Source organism: Alnus glutinosa, chromosome 1 (assembly GCF_958979055.1).
Source record: "Alnus glutinosa chromosome 1, dhAlnGlut1.1, whole genome shotgun sequence".
NCBI lineage: Eukaryota > Viridiplantae > Streptophyta > Magnoliopsida > Fagales > Betulaceae > Alnus > Alnus glutinosa.
In genome coordinates, this window is record NC_084886.1 from 50,760,952 (window position 1) to 50,779,512 (window position 18,561).

Below are 18,561 nucleotides of genomic sequence, written 5' to 3' on the forward strand. Positions count from 1 at the left end.
GCGGCAATGTTCCAGTCAAGCTGCAAATGATTCTAAAACCATTATCCATTTCTCATTTTGAGTTCTGTGCTACAAAACACCAAACTCTCACATGCCTCTACCCATTTTTGGTTCAGCAGCACAGTATGGGTGGGCGTATGGGATATGCATTATTTTGCTTTTGGATGCACTCGTCCTCCTCCTCTGACTCCTCTTCTACCAAACATGGCCGACTCCAATCCCATATACCCCAAAAGCTTTTGCTCAGAAAATATGCTTATTTGTAATACAACACAACTGCTCTGGTTAGCAAGCAAGGACCACAACTATCTTGAGGGTGGTGATACGTTGATGAGGAGTAGGACCGCTTCAAAGTGTATGTTAGAGCATTCATAGCAGTTTCTCCACCATTTTTCTTAAATATAAAGAATAAAACTACTTTTTACTTTCCTCTCAAAAAATATCACACAACAGCTTCCCATTACTTTTTTCTATAACATTAAAATATCGTTTTTTTACATTTACTTTTTACTTTTTTTATTCTTTAGATATTTTATCAATACTCTCTCTCTACCGCACGTTTTCTTCTATGGCCTTCCATTACCTCACCACGCCGTGTCGTTCGTCGGTGCCACCACGCTGTTCTTCACGGCCATTTTTGCATTTCTCATCATATGTAGAAAAGAGTTCGGTAAGGTTTACCTTGCTTTGCTACCCGTCGTTTTTGGGATCGTCTTGGCCAGCAACAGTGAATCCCTTGTTCCGTCTCTTCAGCTTCTAGGTTTGCGTCGGGTCCACCGCCAGATGGGCCTTGAAGTCTGTTGTCCAGGGGATTCTGCTCACCTTAGAAGCTGAGAAGCCACACATCATGAACCTGCTCTTATACATGGCTCTGGATCCCATGGCCCGATCAGCGCCGGTTGAAGATGGAAGGTTGCTTTCTGGCGAAATTTCTGGTGGGATGGGCTTCTACATTGTTGGATGGGATATGGCTGAACGAAGAAGAAGATGAGAGGAAGTAGAGAGGCGAGTTGCGTGGCATGAGAGAGAGATTTTTATGATTATAATATTGGATGGGATTGGGAAGCTCTGTTCACTTCCCTAGGAATAGAAAATTTTAGAAAAGCTGCTATGGAATGGCTTTTATGACTTTCTTAAAAAATTTCCTAAATTTTAGGAAACAACTCCCCTTTAAGAAAGCGGTTGTAAATGCTCTTAAATGATAGAGAGAATTGATTTGATTGCAACTTCAAAGAAATATTTTTATTAACTTTATAAATTATATGTCAAAACTTTAGGCTGTTTTGAGAAGAACCCTAAAGAATCTACCGGAAGGAAGATGAAAGTAACCGACATATTTTTTATTTTTTATTTTTTAAAGAAAGGAAAAAACATGTTCTCCATTCCATGCAAATTTACTTGGCAAAACATTTCATGCTTAATTACCACCCACTTTCCAACATCTCTTTTTCCTTCCTCTTAAGTTACAACCATGTGGTGTGACAATCCTAAATATGTAAACGAAGCAAAGCTACCCGTGAGGCTCGGGCTCGGCTCGTTCGCGACTCAATTATTAAATGTACTCGTGGACACGAAAATATATTCGATTATTAAACGATACAAACTCGTATAAAACTCGGCTTGCTTGTTTAAAACCCGACTAGCTCGTTTATATAATACTAAATCTTATAATTTAAGTGATATACTGATAGGGCATAGTGTATCTTCATTATATAATGTAAATTATGTAATAAACATATGATTCATCATTTATATCAACAAGATAACAACACTTATTTTGTATGACTAGTGACTAAATATGATTTAATCATGTAAATTATATAATATGATCTAACAATTCATATGTGATATATATATATAATGTCACATAATTCATAAATTCTAACTCATAAGTATACAATTCATAGTAATATAGTCTATAAAGATTAGGAACTAGTGGTAACTGAATCACTTTACCACAAAATATTGGTATTTCTTTTTTCGAATCGAATTGAGGTTAATTTTTAATTTTTAAAACTTGTCATATGAGCTCGTGATAAATAAGCTCGAGAGTGGCTTGTGATAAAAAAGCTCGAGCTCGGCTCAAGCTTGTGATAAATTTAAATGAGCCAAGCTTGGACATGCACTACTCGCCCGAGCTTGGCTCGTTTACATCCCTAGGTCACAATCCCCAATGTTTCTTTCGGATTTTGGTAAATAAAATGCTTCCACAAAATGAAACAAACTAAACAACAGAAAGCCATAAACACTAAACAACAGAGAGCCTAAAATCATGCCACAAAAATATGTACTTGTATTATGATATTCTACATAAGTACACGATAACATTGAGATAAGACATCCCAGTATTAATTCGTTTTGGTCAATGTTCGAAGATATTTTTGGGTACAAGAGGAGAATGACACACAAGGAAAGAAAGGAGGGGTTTTTGCTGAACTAGCCTGTAGATCTATGAACAAAACAAGATGGGGGAAACAAATTCGGGCAACAAGGAAACAGTACATGAAATGGGCAGTCCGTGAAAAGATAAGAGTGGACCCGCTATCATTCGTCATACACATATATGCACATTTATGATACCGCCTAAACATTTACTATGTAGCAAAAAGTTTATCAAGGTGCCGATCCATGATCACTGACACAGATTCAAGAAATGCAGCTTCGCTTGTACCTGGGAGTGCAGCTTCTTGTGCTACTTGTACAATCTGCTCAATCACAGATTCCTTCTTCAGGGTCTCTCTGCACATGATGCTTCCAATGGCAAAGGGAGTGAGTCCTCTCTCTGCGCCCTTTTTCAGGAGCATGGTGGAAATGCGAAGGGTGCGGGCACATTCAGCCGGTATGTCCCACCCATGGAACTTCAGAAGTTCAATATCTTGTTCAGCATCTAGCAATCTGATGTAATCAATTGTATCAGTAGAGTAAGGTTCATGAGCTTGAGGCCAGTAGAGCCAGTCAAATGTGCAATCTTTGAACTGCAATGAGGAGAAGTAAAAATGAGAGGAAAATAATGGACATAAATGCTGAGGCCTAAAATTCTAGAAACAGAGCCACAGAGAGTTCATATACTGCTATAGAATGGTTCACCAATCAATTTCAATGTTGCTCAGCAAGAAAAAGGAAAACTTAACATTACAAAAAATATTTTGGAGGCGAGAATGCAATGATCTAGGAAAAATATGGATTATGTACAATGCAATTTTCATGGAAAGCATAACATTACAGAAAATCAATTAAAATAATGCAAATTCTACAAGAAAGCAGATCACACTAATGCTGAAATGCTTGATACACTATAAAACTAGAAAGAGCAATTGAAAACATATCATGCAATGGCACAGAGTTGCAATAAGCACATCAGCCGGCCAAGCACTAAAGTTTTTCTCTAGTTTATTAATAACAGACATTGATTAGGATTTTGAAGTATATTATATGTAAAACATATTGACAAACACATCAATGATGTATTAGATTCAATTCTAAGCATTTGAAGAAAGAATTTGAGGGCAATACCACAGGTAAATTGGTTTCATGAAAATCAGTGACACTATATGCGGATTGAATAAGCAACAAATGGAAGAAACCCTTTGAACATGTTAACACAAAACAAACTAATATCCAGTATAATATTCAAAAATTGACAGAACAAAAAAAAAAAAAACTTACATTCTCAGGCAAGCAGTAGCCATGATCAATGGGAATAAGCACAATCTGACCATCTTCACCATCTTTGCTAATCAATATATTCCCAGCATGCCTATCTGCATTTGCCAACCTTATGTCCAACACTGATATCTTGTGTACCTCATTCACAGGGAAAGCACGAGGACCCATATCCTCACAACTTCCACTATTCTTTGCAAACATCTGCAGCGACCCAATCTTAACATTCTTGGACGCACATTCATAACCTGCTGGATGATTGAATCCTCTATGCGAGCACTTGACCATAACCGTGGGGGGAACCCCAGCAAAGCCTTCCTCATCATAAAATGAGTTAGGCCCATTCCTTGGATAATCCAAAATGTACGCTGCAACTTCCCTCAATGCACCTTCTCCTACTCGTGTTCCCTTCTTCAAGCCTTCACCATCAAGTGACAAAGGTAGCCCCCGAGGATTATTCACAGCCATCGGCTCCTCATCAATTGGCTTAAAAACAGACACATACTTCAGACCAGAAGAATCCTGCATGAAATAAGCTCCTCCCGATCCCTCTGAAGACTGAATCGGCTCATTGCCTCTCTCTAACCCATCAAAAGTAGAGTTAATAAGCTCTCTAATTACTACTGGCAGCTCAATCTTAGCATCAACAACTACAGGTTCCAAAATAAAATTTCTTCGCAATTTCTTCCTCTCTATTATGACCGGATGTCCCACAGATAGCGTCCCCCGCTGGTATTCTCCCACACCAGACCCCTTCTCATTAAGACTTGGTGCTTCAATAGACACTTCTAAATATTTCTCAACAGGTTTAGCATGTACTTTGGCAGATTTCCTAACCAGCAAGTGAATCACAACATCATTATCTTTGCAGATTTCATTAATCAATCTCTGATCTTCAAGCTCTTCACCATCACATATCAGTTCTTGATCCTTGTGATCAAAAAACCCTTTCCCCTTCTTAGCAATCTGCTGCTTCACATAACCCACGTTTCTATTCCTCTCAATATGGAACTCAAACTCCTTCCCACATACAGTCCTAACCGTAATAGCTTGGAGATCTGAGAGTCTTAGCACCAAATGTAATATATTCCCATCCGTTAACCCATAGTCTCGGACACGAGAATTATTCCGAGCCAATTCTCTCCCTTCAAAAACCAGTTTCTGCTTCTTCACAAAAAATCCCTTGCAGGTCTGGATTCTCAGCTTCACTGAAGCAATCGAATCCGACTCCATAACATGCATGGGAATCACTGACCCAGAAACAGAGAGAAAAATCAAGATTGAGTCACTTGAGCGTGGGCCACACCAGCCGGTGAAAGTACCTGGGAAACTTAAAGACTCTTCCAACACTGGGCTAAGTGCTACAATGCCAATCGACATTGCTTATCTGACAGAATCAAATCCCCTTCGATGTGTATCACGTAAAAGCTGTAACCCTAACACTCATAAAAAATAACTCATGTTCTTATGGGAAAAACCCATTTAATAGGTAAAAGAGCCTGAATCCAACAGAAAGATTCCTTTACATTCTCTCTCTCTCTCTCTCTTTTTCATTTTCTTTTTGGGTACCAATACTCCAAAATCAGTCAATATCCGAAAAAGCCTAAAAAACCCAAGAATTAAATCTTCACGCATATAATACAATTTTTTTTCTTCCTAAAGTTTGGTCAGAACCAAATTAGAACCCTAAAGAAATCCAAAGATTCGTTCGGCCAAATTAGGACTTATTTCACGCCTTGAATTGCTTTCTTCATGAGAAGTAGGGTTTACGTTAGACTTACGACTTAGTGGTTTTCTTTCTTTCGTCCACCAAAATTAGGGTTTATGTCACTCCTCGAATTGCTGAGAACTTGCAACCCTTCCCTGCAAATTCGAATTCCAAATTGAATCCCGTGCCAATAGCCAAAAATTCTGCAATCAGATTCAAGAAAGAACCTACTCACCAAAGAAACAGGAAAAGAAATTTAAAAAGACTACATCTTTGTGAATCATTGCAATTAGAGACTAAAGTCTAAAATGCTTCTTTGATTCCAGAAACTTCGAAAGAAACCAAAAAAATTAAATTGCATAGTACTCATTCTTAATTTTCTTCATTGCTTTGTATTTCTAAAAAATAATGTAAAGTCATCACAAGTAAACCAAATAATCTCAGTTAACTAGAGCTCTCGAAGCACCACAGATTTCAAATTTCCTTTCTTTCTTTCGAAATATATATTTTTTTTTAAATGCTAAATTTAAATCACGCGCACAAAAAAAAGTAAAAAAAAAAAAAGAGAGAAGAATTCGCTGATTAAATCTCAGTTCAACTCTTTTCCTCGCAATTTTCTCAGTAACCAAACAGTAAATATTGACAACGTAAAATCTAACAGAAAAGTTATTTCAAAAATACCTGGAGAAGCGAAAATCGGAGGCAATTCAGGCACGATGACGATGAAAAGAAAAATCTAAAACGATTTTGGAAATTTTTCTCTCTCCATTGGTTCCCTCCCAAGTTCTCCGAGAATCCGGAAGTTTCTCGAACTTTTTTCCCGAGAAATTTTTACGGTTAGAGAAAGAGAGAGAGAGAGAGAGAGAGATGAAGGCTAACAGTGTCTGAATCAAATGGGGGTATTTATAGAGATGGACGGATGGACCTAATGACTCATTTACAAGTTTTTAACATATTAACCTAATTATTTAAAAAGAATAATTAAAAATTTTAGTTGATCGAAGTTTAACGACAGCGTTTGGCGGAGTAAACGGACGTTATATTTTAGGGTGAGAGAATTATGAGAGTTTGAAAAAAGTTGGGAAAAAAATGTGAAATCAATTATTGGGATAAAAAATAGCTTTTGGGGTATAAAAAATAATTGAAAACTTTTAGTAGTAAACAAAATTAAAAAATATGTTTTAATATGTTTTATTTCAATTCAGTCAATTAAATTGACATTTGTCTTTAGAGCACGTGAGAACTAAGAATATACATAAACCTAATAAATTATATTGAATGAATTTTTTCCGATCCAGCTAAGAGAAAAACTTTTCTTTTTTAATTTTCTTTGAAAGGTGCTTTCTCTTATTGTGATTAAGAAAAAATAAATGACAATAAAAATATTGGTTAATATATTTTTGAAATATGAAGGATATTTCACCAAAATTAACAACTATTGAGATGGTTCTAGAGAGAAAATAATAATAATCACAGCCGCAATAAATACCTTTTTGTCCTCGACTACAACAGCACGGTAACATGATGCCTACAAAATATACTTTTAAATAAAAATCCTCAAATAGGATTTATGTCTACGTTCAACTTGGCGAAAAGCAGTAAAGATATTTCCATAAAGAGTAATAATAATAAACAAAGATAAATCGGCATCTTTTGTACGGATGCATATAATAAAAGCAAATTATCAACTTCATAAACGGACGTTAAACCTGACGGAAATGACGTGGAGGCAACTGAGTAAGCAAATCCACTTTAACTTGGCCTAATTTATATTTATATTTTACTCTTTTTCAACGCTTCTCAACGTGGAACGGCGGTGGAGCAAAAGATCCTTGCCACGTCATCTAAGAATCTTAGATGGGCTAATTAGAGCCTGCCATCACGTGCTGAGTCACGTGATGGTGGCAAACTTTGATTGATTTTGTTTTTTTGATAGAAATTGTTTGTAGAAAATTTTACACGACCCACGAATAAGATTACATGTGTTTATTGGCATATGAAAAGCATATGTTATTAAAACATGTACTTTTTTAATAATATTAATAATAAAAAAAAACATATGTTTCTTACATGTTTAAATGACGCATTTCAATCTTATATGTGGGTTGTGTGAAATTTCCTACAAACTGGTTTGTAAGAAATTTCTGTCCTTTTTTTTTTTTTAATTATAATATTGAAGGTATATGAAGCTTTGTTCCAGCTGAGTTTAATTAAGTGTCCATTTGGTTTAGCATTTCGAAAGATAGTAATTTCAAAATGAAGTTAATAAAAATGTGATTTTTAAAATTATTTAAAAAGTTTGGTATCACTTTGTAGGTTGTAAGTAAGGAATTAATGCGTAACTTACCACTCACAAGTATTTTTATAATCCATTCGTGAATTACTCATATTTTCAATGTGGGACTAAAATATTACTTGTGGCCTTAACATTAATTAAGACTCATAACTATAGTAAAAATAATACAATGATTTCTAGCTACATTTGTAATCCCGCTATAATATTTATTTATTTTATTTTAATATTTTGTATGAGAAAGACCCAACAAAATAGAAAAAGAAGAGGGACTATGTTTTAGATTTCAACTTTCTGATAGGGGCCTTTAAATATTCAAACTTGTTTGTGCTAATTGATAAAGACATTTTTGGATATTAGTTACCTCTTTGAGCCTTGTGGTAGCCTGCAGGAATTTTCTCAGGGTTTAAACGTATATTTTATATAGTGCTAGAGGAGATTAGCCAAGTAATTTTTTTTTTTTTTTCCAAGCAAGATTGTATTAATTAAAAAAGAAAAAAGAAGCACAATGGGGTGGTGCTTGCCGTTGCTTACGGTTTTCTCAGTCTTGGATCCGGTGGTTGCCGAAGCCTATGCTGCACTGCGGGCGGTGAAATTTTGTCAGAACTAGAGGTTCTTGAATATTATCTTGAAAGCTAACTCTCTTCAAGGTGTTACAACTATAAAAATAAAAAATAAAAAAAAAATAATGGGGTTAGTTGGACCATGTATGGGTAGATTGTGGAAGATATTAAAATAGTTCGTAGTACCTGTGAGCATTGGGAGATTTGTCATACTAAGCGGTCAGGTAATGGGGCTGAACATATGCTTGCTAAATAGGGTGCTTTTCCTGATTCTGATAGGACTTAGTTTGATTGTTATCCTAAGTGTGTTCGGGAAATTGTTGCATCAGAGCTTCGCCTCTGGTTATGTAGAGCTTCATGCTCTTGTTTGTTTTCATGATATTTATGAAATTATCTCCTTCTTAAAAAAAGAACAAAGAAAAGAAGCATAATAAGAGACAAAAATAACAATGTCAATGTCCCCCTAAGGCCAACAAAAAGATAAAAATGACTTTAAAATTTTTTCAATAAGATGAAAATATCCTCAAAATTTGAAAAAAAAATGATTTTTTTTTTAAATTAAAAATTAAAAAACGAAAAAAAAAGAATGATCGCCTTGGTTTTTCTTTTTTTTTTTTTTTTTTTTGTTTTTGTTTTCTGTTTTTTTTTTTAAAAAAAAAATATAAGTTTTCAGTTTTCTTCAGATAAAAAAATTAAAAACAAAAAACAAAATATAATTGTCTTGGTTTTTTATTTTATTTTTTTCGTTTTAATTTAATTTAATTTAATTTTATAGTTTATAGTTTTATGTTATAATTTTATGAATGATATTTTTGTCATTTGAGACATTGACATTGTTTTGCTAGTTTAGAAAAAAGATTGATACAATTGGTAGTTTGGGTAGATATTGACAATAGGATAGTACTTTGAAAGAGAAATGTGTATTTTTTCCTAATAATAATAATTAATAAAAAAAAACTCGAAGAATGGGCTAAATATGACTAGACCAATGTCTTCTAGGCACACAGGTTAAGAAAGGGCGCGCTGAAACCTACAATTTTTTAGACAATCTAAAAGTTGGGTTTTCTAGAAATGCTCCTATTGTGACGACAGAAAAACTTGAAAATAATAACAGAGAAAATAATATTGAAAATGAGCTTTACTGAAAATGAGCTTCACTTCGATGTCCAATAAAGAAGGTATCTTACTATAGACGTTTAAGGGACGCCAAATCTAGATCTAATAGTTTCGATATGCAAAAAGAGAAAACCATCAATGGTAAGGCGGAAGAGGAGGCGGAGGAGGGAGATATCTTAGAAATTGTAGCCTTAAAAGTTAAACCAAAAGAATGTTCTAATTTCCCAACAGTTAATCACTATGTATTACATCAACACACAAGCACGTTCAGTGAGTCCTTTGACGACTAATCGTGTTCCTTGTTCTTGAACAAAACCCTCGGGGTTCCATTAAAGTGCATGTAGTAAAGCTTTTAGCCAATCAACCAATATGGGGTGCATATCCCTGAAATAATTACCTAGAATTGCAGTTTTAGAGGCACATCTCGGATCGCCAATACTTTTTACCTTTGTTTTATCCTAGTTTGATATAATAATAATAATTACTATTAATTTTTGTTCAATTTTAGTGGATTGAGAACAATTATTGGTATGTCTTTTTCTCACAAACGTGCAGGGAGAGAGATTAATGGTCAGGTATAATCATGGGAACCTAGAATCCATAAAAAAAAAACGTATTGGGGGAGGGGGGCACATGCATGCACTAAATTGTAGTGTTTCAATGAGAAAGAAAATCATGTTTGGTAACTTCTTCGTACACACGTCATCGAGTAAATCTTAACATTGTTAGAACAGTTAACCGTGTGTCGAGATAATGATTGGAAGTACCTGCAAAGAGAAAAGAATTTAGCAAAAGAGCGTACTAGAGCGAACTGACGGGAGATAGCACCAATGCTATAGTCAATACATATTAATGAAAATAATCTTAGAGAAAGCAGAGGTAGTGTGTAAAAGAAGGAAACGAAAAGTCCCATTTTACTTGATGTTTGCCGCTCTTTATAACATATTTTGTTGTAACCTTCATTGGAGACTGATATATTGCAAATATTCCCTACATCCCATAACTTATATGTGAATTTATCATGCCGAGAATCATGAAGACAGTTATTGACGTGCCAAGGGAGAAGATCTAGTATGATATCATGCAATTATTCTCGGTCGGTTGATTGATGGATCGGGTATAGGATTGCCCAACAAGCACCATCATAGCTTATAATATGACCAAATGACGTGCCAAAGGAGAAGATATAGTGTGGTACCATGCAATTGTTCTCAATCGGTTGATTGATGAACCGGGTATAAGATCGCCCAACGAGCACCATCATAGCTTATATGACCAAAGGCCCTTCGCCATTAGACACATTTCTTGCGGTGAGATATGAATGAATCAAGTCCAAAAGGTTATATGCTATTTTATTTGAGTGGTGGGATATTGACTAGTTGTAATGAAGCTCTTCACCCAATGATATATGATGACCCACTGACGAGTTTGGGGCAAAGCCTAATTGACATCATCCACTACTCTTTTCAATTTATTTTTATTTTTTATTATAATAATAATAATAATAAATTATGCATGTGAACCTTTTAGAAGAAGCCGAGTTTTTACATGGAAAACTATCAATTCCAGAGAGTAACGACTCCTAGAGAATATTTCCATTATGTGGGGGATTTGATACACAAATTCCACCATATGACTTATTACAAAGGACTGGAATATGCCAAGGAGCTCTTCCATACTTTACAAAGGCTATAGAAGGAAATGAAACACAAATTCAGTTGGAAAGAACAAGAAAATAAATTTGAAAAAATAAAAGAGCCCCCACAATTTTCTCCATTTCAACAACAAAGGTATAAACAAAAACTAGTCACTTCACAGACTCCTCTCTATGAAATCCCAAATTCTCTCTTCCATATAAATTCGATCCCGATGCCGGCGTGGCATGTGTCGTTCATCTGGGAAAATTAAGAGTTCATAAGGCTTTCCAGCCGTCGCAAGTGCATTCAACAGCCTTGCAGTGTGCCGAAAGTGTACATTCTCATCAATCATGCCATGCACAAGTAACAACCTCCCTTTCATCTTGTGCACATGGTGCATCACAGAGCCGTTCTCATAACCTGACGGATTCTCAGAAGGCAATCCCATGTACTTTTCAGTGTAAAATGTGTCGTACCCATCCCAGGCTGTTACAGGGGCGCCAGAAATGGCACACCGGAAGACATCGGGAAACCTGGCCAAGGTCATAGCCGAGAGATATCCGCCGTAGCTCCATCCATACAACCCAATATGGCCAGCTTTAGCTAGCCCTTGCTTGATAAGCCATTCAGCACCAGTCAGCTGATCATCAGCATCAATCTGACCAACCTTGTATTTTAGAGAGCCTTCAAACTTGAGTCCCCGTCGCGCAGTTCCTCTATTATCTAACTGTAAAGAGTAAAAGAATCAGAACAATGACCCTTTCATTTTTCAAATGAGTAGCATGATGTTGGACAAGATATATCAGAGAAGCAGGCAGGAGACAGCTTTTATCTCTATGTGTGACACATCAAAACATGTGGAGTAGCCATTCCAGACTTGACCAAAAAATGAGTGGGATTTGAAACACAGCTAATACCCCCAGTGTTGGACAGGTTAACAGACCATGGACAGGAGAAAAATATATTGTTCAATAAGACTTCATGCTCTTTTATCTCTCTGGTTTCTATAAGTGCACCCACGTCTAATAAACGTATTACCCATGTATAACAGGTTTACCCATCTAACAAAAGAGAGTTGAGAAAAATTAAGCACTCATAGTTTAGCCATGTCTCAACATCCTAATATATGCGAATCAGAATTTATCACCTAGGTATGCACCCAAACCAAATACACTCTGTATCCATCTAACATACATCACTTATTCAAAGAGAAAAGAAAAAAGGGGGGAAGAAGGATCATTTGGGTAATTCTACAGCCTTACATAATTAGGGTGTGTTTAATTCTAATGACTGTTAGATCAGAAGTTTAACTAAACGCTGGTCAACTAAGCCTTATTCCAACTAATTGAGGGCAGCTCTATGAATCCCATATCAACTAATTGGATTCAGCTACATGAATCTTTTTTAATTTCTACCTTTTCTAAGGTCACATTCTGCTTTCCTTACTATCCATCTTATCTTTTTTCACTACTTCTAAAAGTTTTGTAAATGAAAAATCAGGCAAACAATTAAGATATTTAAACAGACAATACTAACCTTCCATACTAAGATGCCTTGGCTTCGAAGATACTGTGCTCTCATGTCAACAGTATTTATCCAAGAATCACAAACAAGCTGTACACTCGGACCACCATACACACTGATCAAGGTTTTGTAAGGTGGAGGTCCAAATCGTGTTTCGTCAGGTTTATATAAAGCCCCATACAATGTAGTCCCATCATTTGCCTGTATTTCAACTATCTCTGGAGGCTCAAGTTGAAGCCTTTTGAATCTTGGAATGGTAAATGGCTGCTCATACAGAGGTATGATTAAACTTCCATCATCCAATGAGCAAATCAAAATCCTAGGGGGAGAATCAAGAGAATCATGGACATCGACAAAAGTACGCATATGATGATCAAGCACAACTACATGTTTTCCTTTGCTATGAGTCAATCTCACTGGGGGCTCCAGGGGTTTGTTTCCATCTGTGAATAGTTTAGCACAGTAAAGGTTAGATTCCAAAGGCCCATCTAAAGTTCCAGTGAAATACACAAGCCCTGCAGCCTCATTTACACCAGCAATTTGCTCAACCATCCAATCACCTTCAGTTATAGGTCCTAAGCAAGTCCCATTTGCATCATGCAGATAAAGATGTCTAAATCCTGTTTTTTCACTCGCCCAGATAAATCCCCCAGAAAATCTGGTGACTCCTTTGTCTAGAGGTGTGAAGCAATCATGTAAATTAACCCATGCACCTTGTTCTTCTACCAATATGATTTTCCTTTGGCCTGTTTTAATATCAAACTTAAGGATCTTTAGTTTGGAGTGAGACCTGTTCAAAACCTGAGCTATGAGAATATTTCCATGCATCCAATGGACTCTAGCCAAATATTCATCCTCATTGTTTGCATGATCTGTTCCTCCACAGACAAGATCCATCCAAGTAATAGGACCACCAGCAGCAGAAACTATCCCAAGGCGAACTTTGACATTTGAAGCTCCGGCAAAAGGATAAGCGTGGTCTTCCTGTGCCTCTGAACCAACTGAGCTTTTACCTTGGTGCATAATTCTGAAAAGAGGTATCTCAGAAGAATCAACTTGTGTGAATGCAATATATTTGCTGTCCAACGACCACCAGTACCCATTCTTACGATCCATCTCCTCCTGCAATCAGAAATATTTATAAATAAAACAACAAGCTAACAATATAAATAAAGAAACAAATAATAAATAATTTTGGCAGTGTTCTGAATCACTTTCACTTCGGAAAGATAAATATTTTTTACACTTGAACACTTAAAAGCAGGAATTACTTACAAGAAGGAAACCAACTTGTTGCCTAACTTTATATATGTATGAAGTGGGAATGAAGATCAAATGAAATTCTCACCTGAGCTATATATTCAGCGAGGCCATGAGTCTGCAATACACAAGAATACAGAGTCATATTTAAGAAGAAGAAAAAATGATAGAATGCCAAGAGATTAGAAATTTTTTGCATCTTCTACAAATCAGAGGGAAACTTCATTATCCAAACTTTTGAATTCGCAGAAGAATTTATTGCATACACAAGAATAGGCTTTAATTATCCAACCAAAAAATGCCCACCGCCCCAAAAATTCAGAAATTTTTTGTGGGACTAGGATAGATGGATCAGTTGTAAAGCAAATAGAGAAGTATGGATGTAAAACTTCATATACTATACAGAAAAAAGCGGAACCGTTAATAGCTTCCAGTATCAATTATATCATAAAGATCCAACCCGACATTTTACATACCAAAGAGTTTCCATTGGCACCATAAGTCAACTGTATTGATTCATTGTGCAAGAGATCAAGAACATGCAACTCCCAATCTCTTACATATGCAACCATTGTGCCATCTGGGGATAGATGCGGATCAATAATAGGTGAACACGATGCACTTGGAAGCTTGAGCTCTGGTTGTGAACAAGAAAACTCCTGGAAATAAATCTGTGCATAGGGAGATTGAATCATCAGTAGAAACCAGATTATTTCAAGTTCATGGTGCTAGAAAGAGTTCATAGAACATCTATAGAGCAGCCCCAATACATAGATACAACATCAAACATGGAAATAACAGAAGTGATCTCAGGAGGTATAAGGTCGATAAGCACTGACTGCATTGATGGGACACCAATCACTAATAGTTAGAGAAATTCAGTTCATAATAAACAGACCATGTTCACAGATTCAACTAACTGATAAAATGTGGGGCAAGCCGAGTATGTTCCAACTCTGTTAAATAACAGCAATAATATGTATATAACAGCAACTCCAAATATTTCATGCGAGGCTTTTTTTCCCCTTCCGGTCATGACCAGGATTAGCTTCAGAAGTTTTCATCTATCTGTGCACATAGGATTGGTTAAAAAAATTTACATTGGGCGTCCACCCAATGCAACTATCCTCCAGGCTCTAGAATCAAAAAAGATGCAAAATAGGTAATAAGCATACAAAATCCATTTACCACCCAGGATTTGGTTAAAAATTCTAAAGGAGAACCGTATTAGTGAAACTTGGTGGAGCTAAAATCCATACTAGTTAAATGTTGATCAGTACATTCAAGATCTGTGGAATAAGTGGAGGTGTAAACGGTGCTGGGGGTCATAAAGCTGAAGAGGTATCTTTGGACGGTGGCTTTTGTGTCACCGTTGTCGTTTACCTTCGATGAATTTCCTTGTTCGTTTTTCACTTTCTAGCTAGGTGTGTTCTTTTGTATACTGCCGGTGTATTTAGGGGTGCCTTACGCTTTTAATAAGACCAACTTATTACTTATCAAAAAAAAAAAAAAAAGCTGAAGAGTGATATATCAGAGGAACTATTAAACGAGTTAGTGGTGGCGATGAAGGTCCGACGGGATAACAACAGAGATGGTTTTGGTGATGGTGTTAAAACCAGTGGTAGTATAGTTGAAAACACTGGCATGTGGAGATGGTATGGATAATTCCAAAAGTGGAGGTGGTGATAGTAATGGTATTAAGGAGGCCAACATAGAGGAGGTAAATGGTTGGATAAAGGGTGTCAGCAATGGCGGTGTTGGTGGCAGAATTGACATCCAGGAACTCAAAAATATGTACTAACATACATTTTCTTACCTCACTTCTAATTCACAACTTATTAATAATAGAACATTTCTACATTTGTTGCTATAACCCAAAACCCAAACAAGAGAAATGAATCAAAGGACTCATCCTCTTGAATTTGTGATCAATGGTAAAAAAAAAAAAAAACCATTTGAGGACATAATACATAATATCATTAGCCTAAGAAAAATAAAATAAAATAAAAAGGTGCTAGAAGAGGGTGCAGCGATTCAAAAAACAGAAAAATATCACTTACGATGTAATTCAATAACGACATAATATAATACTATTAATCTAAAGGATAATGGAACAAACCCCAGCTGGTAAAGGCACCATAATTGCTTTCTTTTTTGAGCCTATCTTCACCCATTCATACCGTGTCACTCCCAACCCACGCTCCCTCAGTCTTTCCCTCCTCAACTTCTCTTCTGGTGATATATTACTCTCGTCCAGCCCACCATCTGGGGGACTAAAAAACAATTCTTGTTTGCCAGTCTTGAGATCAAATGAAAAGACCTTTCTGTTCAAAGTCTGATCTGGACTAAACAAATAAGTTACCATACTATCATCGGGACTGAAACTGATTGAAGTAGGCGCAAGATAACCAGGTAATGGGTGCTGCACAATCTCTTCAACCGGAAAAAAACTACAGTTACCAAGAGTTGGTGCAATGTTTGAGTCAGTCACAGGCATATCGCAATTAGACGATCTTGAACGCTTCAGATTCTTCGTCTTTTTCTTCTTATGGTCCTCGTCAATTGATTGCATTACCAATGCACTAACAAGTGTTGAACAAACTGAAACAGAACGGGAACCTAATGAATAATAAACCATAAAAGCAGTTATCCAATTATGTTCCACTTCTGTTTGATTGATAAGAAAATTTAGTGCAACATATATGTATATATACATTGATCAGAACCCAAAAAGAACAAAATACTTAATGCGATCATGGCCACCAATATCACAAACCGTGAATTAATAACAAAAAAGTTTAATTACTGAGAACAACTATGAGGGAATAGAAACTTATTCTTGCACCTTAGATTCGTCAGTGAATGAGGCTAAGATTATTCATTAAATCCAGCCTGAGAAAAAAATGTCTACTTAACTGAGACTGATAGCTTAGTTCAGCATGAGCTTCTGACAACAACTGTACAGCAAAAATAGCAACATATAAGAGTTGCAAGCTCTAGGCAACAAGGTGGAATCAGAACGAAATTTTATTTTGAAAAAAAAAAGAAAAAAAAGAGAGAGATTTTTTATTATTATTTTCTTCAGTTTTCTCAGCAACCAAAAACAAAGTTTTAGTAATTCCGTTACAATATTAGTTAAATAAATAAATTCATCATTTTTTTTTTACCAGTTTAAACTTTTGGAACAACCGCTAATCCTCTATAATTTTCCTCCCATTTGGATTTCAATTTGACCTCACTTGCTGAAGGTGAATTTAATCCCACACGAGAGAAGTTTAGAATATTAATTAAATAATTAAATTCTTAATTATTTAACATAAAAAATAAAAACCCATCTCAAATAAGAACGCAGTAACCATGCGGAATAATAATAATAATAATAATAATAATTACTACATATACATTTTAAAAGATTCTAACCTGCTAAGAAACTCCACGAATAATCACTTCGCTGACAAAGCTCTCGGAAATTATCCACTGAATCGGATCACAAAATATGAACCTGCACCGAACCAAAACTTTTCTCCGTAAAAACCCAAAAAAGAAAAAAGAAAAAAAGAACTTAGCAACATTAAATAAAAATAAACTCTTTGATACGTTTTTTCTTTAATTTTAAATAGGTTGATTACTTTGGAATCAAAACCTTAGAAAGAGCTGAAAAGGATCGTCCATGAAAGCGAAGAAAGAGATATGTTATCGGATTTTGGATTCCTGGGAGAAACGAATCGAAATCAGGATCGGAATCGGAATCGGAATAGGAATCGGATTCTTAGGAATTGGAATTTCAGAGAGAGATCTATCTTTTGGGCTTTGTTGGAGTTTGGAGTTTGGAGTTTATAGACCAGACCAGACCAGACCTGAAATGCGTTGCATAAGAAGGAAACTGTGGGATTGACTATTTTTATATTTATCTGTTATATTTTCTATATTTAGAAATTTTTGTTATCATGTTTGTTTGGGTCCTTTAGTACCCGTACGTAAGCCGTAAGCCGTAAGCCTGGATCAAGATCTAACCTTTCCTTTTTCCCTTGTACCTCTCTATCAAAATAAATAAATAAATTCAAACAATTTTTTCACCAAACACTAAAAAAAAAAAATTCTCTCCTTTCACATTTATATCATATAAAAATATTTTTTTTAACCAAAATGCGAAAAAACATATATTAAAAAGAGTTATCAAACACCGCCTAATCTTTAGCTTAGAATAATTTTTAAGATATTACCTAATTTAAATATACGGAAAAAAAAAATACACTTATCTTATTTTTGTACTTATCACATCTCACTCATACTTACCCTCAAAGTACCATGTGTGACACTTAACCCCTTCTAATTAATATTTAGATGCAAAGATTTATGTTGTTAGTTGAGGGCGTTAAATCGCATGAAAAAAAAAAAGAATACGTGACATACGAGTAAACTATACATTTTTATCTCACAATGTTAGTGTAACCGTCTCAACCAAACTTTTGATCAATCATTGTTAAAAATAAAAAGCCAGGTATTGGAGGTAAGCTCTATTCGGCCCGAAGTATGGATTCCCCATAATGAATAGGCTAGCTCTATCTCTCAATTGCCTATCTTGTGCTCAAGAAGGTCTCCCACCAGTTCCTCAGCAGCACCTCAAGGTGCATTTAGTTGTCTTAAATGAGACTCGGGATGTTCCTCACTCCATGGCATGACACCTTTCGTTCATCCATTCCGTTCGCCTACCCAAACGTGGCACCCTTTTTCATTATCATCTACAGTCCTTTCTTTCCTCACAGCTATTCACAATTTCACGCATGGGACTTTCTC

The 18,561-nt window shown here is 35.7% G+C and overlaps 2 protein-coding genes across 9 annotated transcripts; both read right to left on the reverse strand.

Annotated features, from left to right (window-relative positions):
• Positions 1-2,273: 2,273 nt before the first annotated feature.
• On the reverse strand, positions 2,274-6,248 carry LOC133857163 (phosphatidylinositol 4-kinase gamma 3-like). 3 transcript variants are annotated; one of them, XM_062292326.1, is made up of 3 exons: positions 6,053-6,248; positions 3,667-5,526; positions 2,274-2,975 (listed from the first exon to the last, which is right to left on the reverse strand). In XM_062292326.1, the coding sequence occupies exons 2-3, from the start codon at positions 5,041-5,043 to the stop codon at positions 2,595-2,597; spliced, it is 1,758 nt and encodes a 585-aa protein (XP_062148310.1). In that variant the 5' UTR covers positions 5,044-5,526; positions 6,053-6,248; the 3' UTR covers positions 2,274-2,594. The 3 variants fall into 3 exon arrangements, with proteins under 3 accessions (XP_062148310.1, XP_062148295.1, XP_062148303.1); XM_062292311.1 differs by having other exon boundaries at positions 3,667-5,574; XM_062292319.1 differs by having other exon boundaries at positions 3,667-5,598.
• A 4,636-nt stretch (positions 6,249-10,884) lies between these two features.
• LOC133857182 (uncharacterized) lies at positions 10,885-17,670 on the reverse strand. 6 transcript variants are annotated; one of them, XM_062292338.1, is made up of 7 exons: positions 17,408-17,670; positions 17,185-17,266; positions 15,884-16,365; positions 14,241-14,435; positions 13,853-13,882; positions 12,517-13,626; positions 10,885-11,707 (listed from the first exon to the last, which is right to left on the reverse strand). In XM_062292338.1, exons 3-7 carry the CDS (start codon positions 16,334-16,336, stop codon positions 11,156-11,158), a joined length of 2,340 nt encoding a protein of 779 aa, XP_062148322.1. In that variant the 5' UTR covers positions 16,337-16,365; positions 17,185-17,266; positions 17,408-17,670; the 3' UTR covers positions 10,885-11,155. The 6 variants fall into 6 exon arrangements, with proteins under 6 accessions (XP_062148322.1, XP_062148331.1, XP_062148339.1 ...); XM_062292347.1 differs by having other exon boundaries at positions 15,884-16,383; XM_062292355.1 differs by having other exon boundaries at positions 17,185-17,282.
• Positions 17,671-18,561: the final 891 nt, after the last annotated feature.